Consider the following 14,824-nt stretch of genomic DNA (forward strand, 5'->3'; position numbering starts at 1 on the left):
ATAGACATCCTGACTCCAGTCCTTTGGTGCTTTTGCCGTAACCTAAGAAGCCCAGCAGCTTTCAAGAGCTGCACTTTTGAAACAGTCACTGTGGGGCAGAACTCCAGTGGGTGGCTGACCATGGGGCTCAGCCCATTTATACCAGACACTTACCCTGTGTAAGTAGTCATGATAAAGCACTCTGCCCTTTGATTCAAGGAAAGAAGGTACATTTTCATACAAACCAGACTACCTTAACTGTTTTACAATATCAGAAATGCAAATACGCCTTCTAAAAGTCCAGAGGAAGACCCGTGGTTCAACAAGCTTACTGTCTGACAAGGAGAGAAATGAGGGAGCATGGGCAGAGGTGGGAGAGCAGGCAGGAAATACTGCCAAAGCAGCTTCTTTGGGCAGGTCACAGAGGAAATGAGTTTGAAGGAAGAGGTGTCTAAGTGATTTGCTACACCGACTACACAGCAGATAAGCAGCAAAGCCAGGATCACGTCCCAGGAATGCTTCATTCCTACGCCAGCAGTCTAGTTATTCAAATGCATCGCCTCGTGTTAAAACAGGTATCAAAGCTCTCCAAAATGAGCAATAAACACGCAGGGGAGATGAGAAAACCATCTCCATAAATCTGTTTGCATTAGTGTTCTCTTTTAAAGTCCACCTTTGCTATATGATACAGAATAAAACGCTTCATGAGCGTGTTTGATATGTGCTTACTCTACTTTGATTTATGGCTTTGGGGCAGCTTGTGGATATCATGTTGTATCTAGTCATCAGGCTCTTCCTACTCACTGCCATTTGAAACCTTCCAGGCAGAGCAAATACTGGAAGAGTGAACCTACTTTTCCACAACTTTCATGGCCAACTCTAGGTCTACAGAAAGGTATCAACATCAAGTCATGGCATTTTCATTGACAAATCCTGTGTAGTTTTAATAACACGTTTTCTACAAAACCAGCTGCTAGACTAATAAATTTTAAAAAGCAGTTGGTAGATGATATGTTTAGAATAAAAAATTATTATTATCCTTTGAATGTAGGGATCCATTGTGTAATTTTGCAGTAAAAGTTACTCATTCAAATATGAAACTCGTGTTTCAGGCAGATGGTCTTGGTTCCAAAGACTTTCACGACATTTCTGAAGCTTAAATTGGAACATTTGTATTCAGCAATAATTACATCTGCAATCAAACACAAATGTTAACTCCTGCAAAGGTACAGTGAATACTTACTATAATTCAGACAATACATCAGTCTTGTGTTTTTCCGCTATCTACCTTTCTAGACAACTTAATTTCCAGACATAGTGAAAACACTTAAGATGAAGCTCATTTGTCCTGATCTCAAAATTTAAGAAAATCTTTTGAGTGTTTCAGTTTGATTCACCTTCTGCTTACAGCTTTGAAAAAAAGGAGAAAAATTACAATGAAGGCATAAATATAACACACATATGACATTTACAGAAGTAAACCGGCCTTGATTTCATGAGGTTTTCTGTCTATAATGACACGCAGATCAGACAGCTTTTTGTTTAAGAAAGCTTAAGACTGTAACAGGCAATAAATAATTAGGATCAAGTAGAAGGAATCTTTTTACTTGAAATTATACTACAAAAAACACAAGAACTTCAAGGTGTTGTTTTTAAATTGGTCAAAAAGTTCTCAAAATCTGTAAGTCCCCTCCTAGTTAAAATAGAACCAGAGACCAGAAACACTCACAACTCCATCTAGAGACTGGAAGTGAGGTCTCTACCTGCCCTCTCTATGCAAAATAAAATGGAAAATCACCCAGTGGCTCTACTTTTCAGATGAAATCATAGATATTCAATCATCAATTTAAATTTTAATGAAAAACAGTCCAAGACTACTCCCTTCTATTTCACCCATATTTACTGCTTTCTTTTCCCTCCTAAGCTCGTACCTTGTGTCTGACCTTTGGGTTACGGCGGTGAGGAATGTGCTGCGAGGTACCAGTACACTGCATGGCAGACAACTATGTTTCTTAGGATACTCAACTTGAAAGTTTGTCAAAGATGTAACAGAGAAAGAACTGGAGGCAAAAATTATGTTCACTGTTGTTTTATCCCTCTGCAAAATAATAAGACAGACATCTTAAGTGGCAGAGCCTATTTTTGGGTCTTAGCTGAGATTATTTCTTGCCTAATTATTAGCAGTAGATTTACTATCTTTAAAGCAGAATTTTGTCACCCAGCAGGAAATTTCTATTCTATCAGGCAGATTTAATTCTCATTCATTTATTCCTTAAGTGTTTTTGACTCGCTTGCTAATTATCAAGGAATGCAGCATTCAAAGTAAGTCTGACACAAGGAGGCACCATGGCCTGCATGCTGGCACTCCGCTTCAGCCAGCTGTCACTTCGGTTGTACAACTTTGAGTCTCGTTTCCAACCAAGGTGTCCCCCTTTCTCCTTATATTAGCACAGCTTGAATTACTATTTGTAAATCTTTAAAAAATCCTAGATTTGACCCAGTACAGAACCCCAGGCAAGGTATATGGACGCCTTTTTCACCCTGTTCTTCCCAAAGGGGATCACAGTGCCCAGAAGCGACTGGATGTAGGGATACGGGAACATTACTTGGACATGCTGAGTTCCTGCCTTGTTCTTTACCACATCCCCATTTCCCAAGTACATCTACAGACATTGCCATCTCTGCTCTCAGTATTAAGCTACACAATACACTGCTATCTAAGATTGCTCTAGAAAGAAAACTAATCCTAGATTCCACCTATTCCTGCAACATCTGCATGAAGCAGGTGAGCACAGAGCTGGACACACCTTCCCTTACACTGCCCCTGTGTCTTGGAACAGGGGGCTGCCGAGGTCACTGCAGCTCAAGCAGAAACTCTCTGACATCGGCAAGGAGGCAGAGCCGTGGCGCAGCCCCTCGGGGCTCCCAGCTGCTGTCTGAACGTGACACGAGCTGACCCAGCTCTGTGCGTCACAGCCTGGGACACACATCGGGGCAAACCTCCCACAAGTTGCACAGGAGGCACGGGAACTCGATCATTTACTACAGCCAAGCCACATGATGGGAAATACGTGGCTATTATCTTGCAATTGGCAGGAGAGAAGGGAGGAGAGCAGGGCAAGCAGAGGCAGGTTGTGCTGAGCACCGGGAATGCCATTTGCAGAACAGTATATACATAACTACACTGAGCTATTTAGGAAATAAAGACGTGATTAGTTCTGGAGCTAATTTCCTTGGTGCTTTGAAGAGTGTTGCAGGTAAGATATGATCCACTGTAATTACGGAGGAAGATAAAGACAGGAAAGTTGCTGGCAGAGCTCCAGGGCCCAGGAATACCTGAATACCTCGGGAAAGGCTTCGCAGCTCGCACCGTCTCTTTCACAAATTGCCCTTGATGCCTGAGCCACTACTATCACTGCTCACTAGGAAAAAAAGAGGGTGGGGAGGACAAATGTAGTCTACTCCTTATCAGTGCAGTGCTGAGGAACAGCGGCAGTATGGAGGAGAAAGTGAATCTTGTTTCCATGGCAACTGAAGTTTGAAAAAAGTATACCGAAATCAATGTCATCTTAACACACGTTTACGTGCAGACCCACAGTATTAAGTAATTCAACTGCAAGCATCATGAGACTGTAATCACCATCTGACCGTCCAAAGAGACCTGCTGCTCGGAGGAGCCGTGCTTGGTTTGGAACAACAGTGTCCCCACCTGGAGGAAGCTCCTCACACTACGCAGCGCCAGCTTGAGATTTGGATGGGAAGAAGAAACCTCCAAAACAACTTACAAATGATCTAACTTGGCAGCCCTACTCAAAAGAAAGTGCTGTAAGCTCTCGCATGCCTGGTAATGTTCAGTCAGCACTTCCACAGGGGCAAACAACGCAGGCGATGGCTTCCCACCGGGACAGAGCAAACGCTTACCCGATTTCCTGCCCCAGCACCCAAAGCTCTTAGCAGAGGACACAGATGGCATGTGAGCCATCTGCCACAATCAAAGTCCAAGAAATGATGGCTCAAAACATGGCATACATCTGTCTCAGAAGCTAAGAACAAACTTGGAAGAAATTTAACGATAACTGCAGCAATGACACACCTTTCTATTAATTCCATTACCATCAATTTCATATCTAAGTATTTAATATCCATGAGCTAAAGCAATGCTTGTTTCCAAATGCAAAAAGTTCAGAGATGAAGGTCCTGATTAAATGGATGCTTATGGTCTACTGGAGCTCTCTAAGAGATTCAAATAATACCTTGCACTACTTGAATTGTTTTCTGAAAGCACAATATCAATGCTTTTCAAAGTGGGAAAACTGAATGTGTTTATTATCCTACCTTTTATATCTGCAGTACAATTCTTTATCTGTGACCCATAAACAAATTAAAGGGACACTGGCAAGCTGTACATTTTAATGTTCTTCTTTTCTCTGTTCTCAGAAGCCTGAGAATTTTTCAGTGCCTAGAGGCTTAAACAAATTAAAGCTTTTGTTTGTTTACTTTTAGCATTTCATTAATTTCACAAAAGTGAAGCTAGTCAGATTCATTTGTCTTCCTGGAGCCTATTAATTAGCATTTTGCATTTGGACTTCCAGGAAACAGTTTTAAACATTTTTATTTGTTTATTTTTAAAGTAATTTTGGAGGTAGTTGTTTCTGTTCAAATCATCCTTTGGAAATGGAAGACTGAAAAAAATTGATATCAATCCAAGTATGTTGGTGGAAAATCCAGCGAGAGCTTGGCATTGTTTGTCTGTCTTTGCGGAGGGAATTCAGACAATTGCAACAGATCAAAACACAACAGAGCACGCAAGCAAATACTAGATTGTGAAACTGCCACAAAAGCCAAACATGCTTTGGAGAGCTTTTACCATTTTCACCACTTTAAGTGATGCCTTGATTGTTTCCGCTCCTTATACAAGATGACGAGCACCACCACTATGCAATCCCATCTCTCTTACACAGATTATGAAAGATGGGGAAAGTCATATAATCTTTCCAAGCCTTAGTTTCCCCGTTCAGTTTAAGGCATTATGATAATTTGCAACCTCACAGTGACTGCAAGCTTGAATTCATTGAGATTGGCAGAACACTTTAACAGTCTCAGATGAAAGGTGCTACAGAAGTGCCAACTACTATCACTGTAATTATCATTCAATATACACTGATCAAAAGAATGAAATGTGAATTAGCATTTCCTATTAGCCCTACTTACAGCCTAAATGTTAAATATTCCTCCCATGGGCTCCCTCCATGAAAACACAAAGGAACTGTTGGTATTTCTCGTACAGCTACAACAGTGCTGCTACGGGAGTGGAGGAGTCGGGAGAGCTAAGGAGAGCCAAAATGTCACGGAGGCACGCAGCTTCTCCCAGGAAAGCCTGCCCAGGCTCTGTGGGACGTGGAACCGTGGTGCTGCCCTCTCCCTCTCGCTCCTCGTCCATCTCCGGTCTCTGTCCTGACACAAAGCTGTGACCCGCTGCAGCCCCAAGGATTTTCTGCCATTGGCATCCTTTGGACCCTGAACACTCCCAGGGAGTGGGCCCTGCTCGCCTGAAAGAAGTGTAGAAATTTGGCTTGACTTAATGAATGGAATCAAGCTAATTTGCACTCACTGCAGAGCTAGACATGCTGAAATGTTTGCTTTCCTTTCTCACCTGGCAAATGCACGGTATTTGACTTTATTTTCCTTAGAAACACGGGAAGCAACAATGTGATTTCCCCTGTATTCCTGAATATGTTTCAGCAGCAGCTGGGGCAGAGCACTTCTGGGATTCGTGGCCAGTTCCCACGTGGTGGAAGCTGCCCCCGCTGCAGGTTAAATAGGATCTGACTGCGGGCTGTGTGCATCCATGGCCTGTAGGAGCTAACCAAACTCTCTTAATTCTTTTTGGGCGCAGCATCAAACAGATGCTAACAATAGCGGGTCATCTCCCATCTCTGCTTACTGCCACACACCAGAGCTAGCCTTGCTGCTGCCCAGACGGACCCTGCTGGAAAAGAGGACTTTGCTGTCCAGTCACGTCAGTTTGATAGCAATCAAAAGCAGGCCAAACCATGCTACACTCCACAAAACCCAAAACAGGATTACTAACAGTTTTAAAGAGAAGCGGCCTCGGCATGTGAATTAAGCTGTTGAGGAGCCCTGCGCCTCTTCCTTTTTGTAAAACCATCCTTCAGACAGCTACAGGCTCTGAAAAAGAGACCTCCCTGGAACATACTCAGTTCAAAAAGGGAAAAAAAGTCCATACCCTGCCTTGCTGAGTCCTTTTCAGTGAAGCAGGTCATAGCACCATGTCTTTTATCCTGTCATTCCTGTCTCCTGTTTGATGCACATAATAAATCCACAGTGGTTTGAACTGCAGCTCCGTGCTGAAATCCGACAATCCCACGGATCTTTAACTGTGCTGCCTCCCAGCACTCCCCCAGCTGAAGCCTCCAGGTTTACTTAGAAAATTTTAAATATACAAGGTCAGATTCAAATAATTTAAAATATTATATTTACAATCAGTTTCACTTCCAATTCTTGTGCTAGCTAGCACTGAGCAGGGAAAAAAGATTCCCTTTTTTAAACAAAATCTAGCTTTCAGGATTTAACTAGAATTTATCCTATGTCTCATAAAGTACACTCAACACTTAAAGAACAGAACTTTACATTACCTGTGAGATTTACATTAACAATGCGACTTAGAATAATAAGACAGAAGGCTCTAATTTTAATAACAAGCAACTGAAAATTTGACAACTGGGGTACTGGCACAGAAAGTAAGAAAGCCAGGCATGTCTGATCTGGAAACCATGATGTGGAGGCCAGAAAAAACTCTTACTCATTTTCATATGGTAGCACCAACTTTGAGAAGAACATTTAATTCTCTTGAAACTGAAGGAGGATTCAGAGAAGTAATTAGGAGTAACTTAACTAGTGGTTAACAGCAGGATTGGGAATTAGAAATTAAGAAATTCAGCTCAGGACACGTTTCCTGGCTTTGCTGCATGATCCCATTTAAGTTAGTTAACTTCTCCCTTCTGTAAAACGCGGGTGCCAGTAAGTAGCCACCTTTGGGGGGAGCCTGGAGATCTATCAACCAAAGACGCTTTAAGAGGTCAAAGTCTGCACGCTGTTACTGTACCTGACAAAAATGAACCTGACAGTCAGGTTAGCACTGCTAATTTTTGCAAAACAGTACCAGTGAGACTAGAAATAACTGCAAATGTTCAAGATGACCTCGTTTTTCTTCCAATCCCTAAAATGCTCAGAAACTCAAAGCTTCCAAGCATGCCCTGTTCCACAAACAGTGTCTGAACTGACAGATACATTCTCGAAGTAATTTACATATTTCTTGCTGCCACTAACACTGGTTATCCAAATTCAGTTGCAGTTGACAGTTTAATGATAATAGCTTTCTGTTTATATATCATCTGTGATAATGTTCCTATTCTCCTTAAATTCAGTTCCCGTAAAAGGGGTGCTCTAATGTATGCAGCCACAGACCGAAATGATAGTAATTTTCCCTTCTAGTTGGAATGGTTTGGTAAACAATTACATTCCAATTAAAGACGGGGTGTTCATGCCGAGGGAAGCACCATTCAGCTCTTCACATAATACAGGAAGATAAATTTGCCAAAGTCAAACTATTAAAATACAATTTACGTGAAAGCTTTTGAAAAAAATACTTGAAACAAAATGGAAAACAGAGTATATTATGCACTGGAAAAACTTAGGAAAAATCTTTCACTGTATCATCCACAGCAGCTTGAACTAGGATCTCATTATTTAGGATTGCATTCAGTGAAGAAGAATGGTAGAAGGGCTACTTGTTTTCATTTCTTCAGGAGTTTCCATTTACTGGTATGCCATTAGGACTTAATACTTCATTTATCAAGGATTAAAAGCAGGACAGGTGGAGGAATGCCATAAGAATAGCGTATAATGTATCACTGTAAATTCAGCTGTATACTCAACCCAAACAGACAGAAAAACTGCTGGAAAACTTGGTAACATTACACGCAGGAGAACTGAAACCTAAAAAGATTTCCTGCTCAGGGCGCTGTCTCATGGCAGAGCGGGACTCTACAAGCAGCCCCTGTGCTGACTCAGGAAAGCTTCCCAGAGGAAACAGAAAGTCCTCCTCTGATCATCCTCATCCTTACAGAACAAGCAGTTATACAGATATATTTGCAGTGAAGCAGCATCCAGGCCTGTGGCCCACCTGGGAAGCACTGTACAAATGAACCACAAAGGACAGCTCCTGCTCCAAGACATCTCACAGGAAGCGCAGAACAGACAACCCGCAGACAATGAGGAACAGGAGAAGACGGGGAGATGGCAGTCAGCTTCATGACTGACAACGACCTGGTGAGGAGTGTGTTTGCACCACCGAGTTTGTCCTTTGAAGCCTCTCTGAACATCATTCCCCTCCAAACCGAGTTACACAATTCTATGGATGGATTTCAAGTTGAGCCAGGGGAGGTTTGGGTTGGATGTCAGGAGAAATTTCTTTGCTGAAAGGGCAGTGCAGCATTGGAACGGGCTGCCCAGGGCAGTGGTCGAGTCACCATCCCCGGAGGTCTTAGAGAAATGTGCAGACGCAGAATTTGGTAGCCTGGTTTGGTGGTGGACTCGTCAGTACTAGGTTAAAGGTTGGACTAGATGAGCTTAGAGGTCTTTCCAACCTGAATGATGCTACAATTTTGTTTTTTGGAGCCAATGTGGCTTCAACTACAAGAAGCACAGAAACATTTTCCCAGCTTATGGAAAGCAAGTGATTGATACTAGAATTGAGGATTAAAGGGATGGAGGGAAGAGAATTCTAAACCCTCTCTGGCATTTTGATGGGAAGAGAGAGTACACAGACGCTTCTTCAAACAGCTCTGTAAGGGAAGCAGAGTACCATTTTCAAACTGCTTAAAATCAGACCACCTGATATATAAATTCCCTCTGTTAGGAGGGAGGCTCCTTGCTTAATCAGTGAGGTAGACTAACAGCAAGAAATCACGCCGGTTTCTTGATCCAATCAGTCTGCTTCTTCTGCACGAGATCTTTGTCAGTTTGGATTTCTGCTTGGCCTGGGATATTTGCAGAGAACTGAACCAGGCTCTAACAAAAGCAGTCAATAGATGGCAGTATTCCAATGGGATGGGAGAGAAGTCATCACACAGCAAGTCTCGGGAACCTCACCCTGGCTCGTGATTTCCCTGCAAGGTGGGCAGTGTAGGAGGATTTCATAGTCAGCGGAGTTTCTCATCTTCTGGTCCCTGTGTTTGTTAAAATACCACCCAAATTCCAGGTTTAACCCATCTCACAGCTTAAGCTATTTGAATTCAATGCTGAGAGGCTAAATGCCTCTCTGCATTCCTGTAACCAGAAAATGTCAGTCAATAGCAAGACTTCAATCATCTTCCCTTGGAGAGGAGTCCAGCACTTGCCCTTGGTTACACTGGTGTCTGCAGCTCTTGAGCATTATTAGCTGCTACCAATTACCCATTGTCAGGGAGACAACCCCAGGTCACTGCCAAAGCAGGCAGCATTTTAACTAACACTTTATGCTAAGTCAAGTCTGTCTTTCTGTCCTCAGATACTGCTAAAGCCCTTGTTAATTAGGTCTCCTTATTCAAGAGGCAGAATCATGCCAAATAAGAAGGGTCCCAACAAGACTACTTAACTGTAAAGATGTCTCCTGCTAAGATGTGTGTGAGGACAGTCAGCCTCTTTCACGAGTACATCAGATATGATAAAACAAACCCTTTCATTAGGACTGGAATGTCTCTGCTTGCATCTAGGTTTTATACTGACATGCACCAAATCACCGCTGTTCCTAGGCACCAACACAGCAGTCAGAAAGGTCTCTCCTAATCCACATGAAGCATGAAGGCCCCAGATGAGTGGTCACTGGGATTAGAGATTTAGATTCATTATATTTCATCAGATCTCATCAGATCATACAGAGCTCTGATAGCACAGGAGTTCAGTGAGACAGGCTGAAGTGGAATATAAGCATTTTACAACTTGAGATGACTAGGATTAAGAGAGTTTTTGTAATGTTTAAGAAGCTTTATTAAAAACTTCTTCATGTGGAAGGAATAAGAACAGTTCACACAGAATAGTTCATGTATTGAGATGCGGAAAACTTAAGGCTTGATTTTCAAGGTTATGTTTTAGGACTCAAAAAACTAGTATAAGCTGTTGTTTTCCAAAGTTCCTACAAAAAACATAACACTCAATTAACCATAACTTGTCATGCAAACTTCTGTATGGGAGGAGGACACATCCACTACAGAAGGCTTTAGTTTTCAAGTGAGAGAAAGCAATTGGGAGTGTAACACTGTCAAAATAGCTGAATCCAATGGCTCCTGAGCTTACTAGCCCCTTGGAGACTCAGCAGCAGAAGGATGGAGATGTCAGGGAAGAACAATGATCTGTAAAATATGAAAAGCTTACGACATCAAAACCTTCCGCAGCAGACTCAAAAGTAATAATCCCATTACCACTAAACTAAAGCACTAATTACTATTCCCAGTGGCTGGAGTGGACTGACTGCTAATGTTCCTCTCTGGTTAATGAAGGAAGGTGAGGGAGAATATATTTCTTAAGTCAGACATCTGCTGAAATTTGGGCAGCCATAAAAACTATGTATGTAATGAAGCCATTCATATTAATGGCAATAACATTCGGAGGGCTGAGCAGAAACAGAAATGAGATGATAGTGCATTGTAACTCAGAGGAGACAAATGCTAGGTATTAGCCACCTGACAATTGCCCTTATTTAATCCATACTGAACAACTTAGCCAGACAAAGCAAGCAATTATATACCATGCAGGCTGTTTCACTACCTGAGCTAACCTGCTTAAAGACAGGAATAACTTCCAAAAAACATAAAGCAGGAGATATACCATTGGAAGAGGGCTACACAGCGTTTTATTTGCACTGACTACAGGTGCATTAAGAAAAACACTCCCAAATCCTCTGTCTTGTGAAGAATCCAGATGTTCCCATCCTTCTTCGCCTCTTTCACCAGCAGTACAATGCTTAAGGTTCAAAGATACTCGTTTGCTGAGACAGATTCTGATGAAAGACAGACAAAAAGCAAAAGCAAGCCTATTCAGTTGGTTTTAATGTGTTTCTGCCTGCTATGCTCAGAGTTTCGGAGCATTTATAACTGACAATCAATTCAGATAGATGGCATATGGCTTATGGAATGATGGGATTAGAGTCAGAAAAAATTAGTTTGCGTCTTGGCATTGAAACACGATGCACCCTGTTTAGCAAGAAGGTGATACCACAAGGGGGATCAGACCTAAGGATGATCCCTCTGTGTTTTGACCTGTTAGAACAGGGAGCTGTTAGGAGAATAACTTCCATCAACACCAGAAAAAGAAAACCAAACCTGCCCTGATAGCAAACGCTTCAAGACATCTCATCCTCTGTTGTTTTTCTGTTTCATTGTCTTCAGTATTTACCATGTACTATACACACTGCTTCAAAACAGAACTCAACTCCTGCCATTCACTCACTGCTTTCAACACTTCTTCCTCTTTCATTTAGCAAACAGGACAGTACCAAAAAAAAAACATAAAACAAACTCATATACATTCAGCATGTGTTTGCATACAGTAACTCCAGACTATAAAGTCCACAGAGAATGCTATGCATTCAATAGCTTACAGTTTACAGAATTAAAATAAACTACTTAGACAAACTGCTGTTAGTGATTCATTCACCAGTACAAATGTTCTCAGGTGAACTGGGTGTGCTCAGATTTTTTATAGATTGCACCAATTGCCTTTCCTTTGAAATTCTGGTTCTACCTATGTAGGCTTGTTATGAGGTAGCTGAGCCTGTAAAGTAGGTGTGATCTGCAGAGAAAACATATAAACATATGTCGAGCAAACCAGCTCCAATATCATTTGCCTCTTCTCTAAATAAAAATATCTGTGCTCGAATGTATTATTCACATACAGCAGACATTTTCCTCTTGAAAATATAATCTTCTGGTTGCCTTGGCTGTTGCTCATACTGGGTATATCAGTCTATAGCTGTGTATGCTTTATGACTGTACTTATTCTTAAAAAATTCTAAATACATTTCTCTTACTTACTTTTGAGTTTACATCAAATGTTATCCAACAGACTTGGGTGTCTTCAGCTGATTACAAAACCCCAGTTTCCCAAAGCTCTATTTAATTAACTACAGATGTGTTAAGGTTGATGATGCATTATAAATAAATAAATAAATCAGCTACTCTCAGCGTCATCCTTATTGTCCATTTTCTAGAGAGTGTTTATTTTGATCCCACCATTGTGCCTCTATTTGTCAGCTGAGTGTATTCCTCAATTAAAATTACTTGGATTTGATATTATTAATTAGATAAAACAATCCTTGCAAAAGTTACTGTGATCCACTCCAGAAGTCTATCTAATATCTACAGGATGTTAAAGAGATGACTTACATCAGAGGGGACGCAGTGATAAACATCACTGTGCATGTTCTAACTGAAGAAGAAACAAAGTCTTTTAACTCACCCCGCAACTGATCTCCAAGGCGTAACAGGGACCATCTTCTAAAGCTACGAACCAGCCCAAACATCTGATCTTATAAGAGTGCAGACAGGACAGGGACCGGGGAGTCTTGTGGTTAGACTCACTCCGCTTCTTGATACAGCAATGAAACTCTCGGCAATTTCTCTATCATTTGCAACATCACAGACCTAGGGCTCAGCAACAATAGATTCCTTGGTCGGCCACTAACTCTGACTTCTTTGGGTCTTCAGCTCCCTTCTTTATAATAGACATAGTAGTGACCCTCCCCATGGAGCTCAAAGACCCTGTTCATGCCCTTAGTGCTTGGTATCACCGTTATTCATGTTAATAGCACTGCTCCTTTTTCACTCTGAAATGACTTCCCATTCTTTACCTACTGTTATCACAACAAAACGTTAATATTAGTAGAGCGCCGCAAACCAAAACAGTTGAAGAAATGTAAAACAGTGAATGGCTCCTCTAGGCTCCTGCTGGGAGAGGATACCAGGCTCTGGGGAACCATCAGCCTAGCAGTTCTTCTGTTAATTAATGGCAGGTTCTTCTGCAGGAGCTTCTGCAGAAGTATGAGGATGTGCTGAACAGTTGCAGACAAGGAAATAAGTCTGTGAATATGCTGCACTACTGAAGGATTCTCAAATGAAACCTCACCAGGAAAGTGTCCCCAGTGAAACAAGTTACCCAAACCCGCTTCAGATTAAAATTCAAATCTTGTTGCTTTACCAAGAAATATTTTAGTTGTTTGTTGCTAACAGTACCTAACAACAGTGTGTTTATTTAATAGTAGGTAACCGAATCGTTTCACATATACCACCTCTTCCCTCAGGATGAGCAAGCTCCTCTCCCTTCTGGCAAAACCCCGCAACGATCACTAGGCTGGGAAGAGACACTTACCGTGACCCGGAAAGGTGTCGTGGCTGCAGGCTCCATGGTGGGGTTCTTCTCAGGGACCCCGCTGGGCATGCTGCGCCTCTGCCCACACCTCTCCGGGGGGGACTCTGCGGATGGTAGAGAAAACAAGGAGGAATTACAACACACAGTGCAGGAACGGTACAGAAATGGCAGCAGGCCATGCAAAATGCAGCTTCTTCCTTTGAGATGCCCTTGCAAATGAGCCAGCACAACAATCAGATTTCCCACAGCCGCCTAGAACAATGTTCAATCAGCAAGACTTTCACCTTCAACAATTAACGTTTTTTACAAAACTGTTAGCTTCAGATGATGCCTGACAGGTTGGCATTATCATTATTTCCTGTCTGCGGATGGGTAAACAGAAAACATATCGAGCTGAGTGACAATTATATGCAAAGTACAGATCCTTGCACATGTGGACCTGATTCTCCTAAGGGAAACTGCTCATGGGGTTACAGGCACAGGATGCTTAAGCTCCCTCTCTAATTCCTCTAGTGATTTCCTCTTGACCACTTTTGAAGGACAGTATGGATATGTAACACGGATTTATCTACTAAACAATATGGAATTCAAGCTAAGGCAACAGTAAATCAACAGCGATTTCAGAATGACATTGAAAAGCAGATTTTTCACACAGCTGTTCCCTTTTTTAAAATGATGAGCATAAAAACAACTACCACAAAAAAGTGGAGCTGAAGTAAACTTTGGGGGAACTCATTCTAATACACAATTTTACAGGCAACAGCAAAGCCCACGAATTATATCATTACTATGATTCTTGTGAATGAGAGGTAGCCTGAAGAAGAATACCTGCTGGAAAAGGAAATTAGATAGCAGACACTGCTAGAGGGAGGCTTCTACAAATTAGTATGCAAAGACATCTAAAGATGGAACAACCTATATTCAGAATGTCTCAGACAGTGATATTCTCATAACTAATATAACTTAAAGGTCGTTTGTTTGCCAATTCTCAGCCTCTGCAATAGGCAATTTGCTGCAATCAGGTCTTGGCAAGGAAGGCTGTCCCCTTAGCAAGGTTCTCCCCTTGCCAAAGCCTGCTGTCACCCAGGGTCTGTAAGGAACAGCTAATAGCTGCAGTTACACTCAGCAGTTCCTGAGAAGTACCCCAAACTACAGCAAAGGGACAGATTGGGAGAGTCTGCCCACGGGCTGGGTGAAGTGCCCCTTCAGAGACATCTTCCTTGGTTGGAAATCCCACCCAAAACGCCTCACCAGCAGCCACGTAACCTGCACAGAGGCAGCCAAAGCCAGCCAGCTCACTGCCCTCCGAACTTCCAGCCAAGCCTTCGAATTGCTCGGCCACTTCCCTGCAGAGTGCTGCACTGTGCATCTCAAGCAGCAACCAGGTCTTTTGGTACCATCTCCTTCCACGCTAAGGCTC

General features: G+C 42.2%; 1 protein-coding gene across 9 annotated transcripts in view; it reads right to left on the reverse strand.

Moving 5' to 3' along the window:
* Positions 1-14,824, reverse strand: part of DAB2IP (DAB2 interacting protein) — a 226,804-nt gene that overhangs the window by 119,410 nt on the left and 92,570 nt on the right. For all 9 annotated transcript variants that reach the window (XR_007160506.2, XM_048056591.2, XM_048056598.2 and 6 more), the window contains one exon: positions 13,405-13,508. Coding sequence is in view for 8 of the 9 variants with exons in the window: in XM_066980774.1 (XP_066836875.1) it covers positions 13,405-13,508 (104 nt within the window). In the remaining variant the exon portion in view is untranslated. The remainder of the gene's footprint in view (positions 1-13,404; positions 13,509-14,824) is intronic.

This window comes from Anser cygnoides, chromosome 20 (assembly GCF_040182565.1).
Source record: "Anser cygnoides isolate HZ-2024a breed goose chromosome 20, Taihu_goose_T2T_genome, whole genome shotgun sequence".
In the NCBI taxonomy this organism is placed as follows: domain Eukaryota; kingdom Metazoa; phylum Chordata; class Aves; order Anseriformes; family Anatidae; genus Anser; species Anser cygnoides.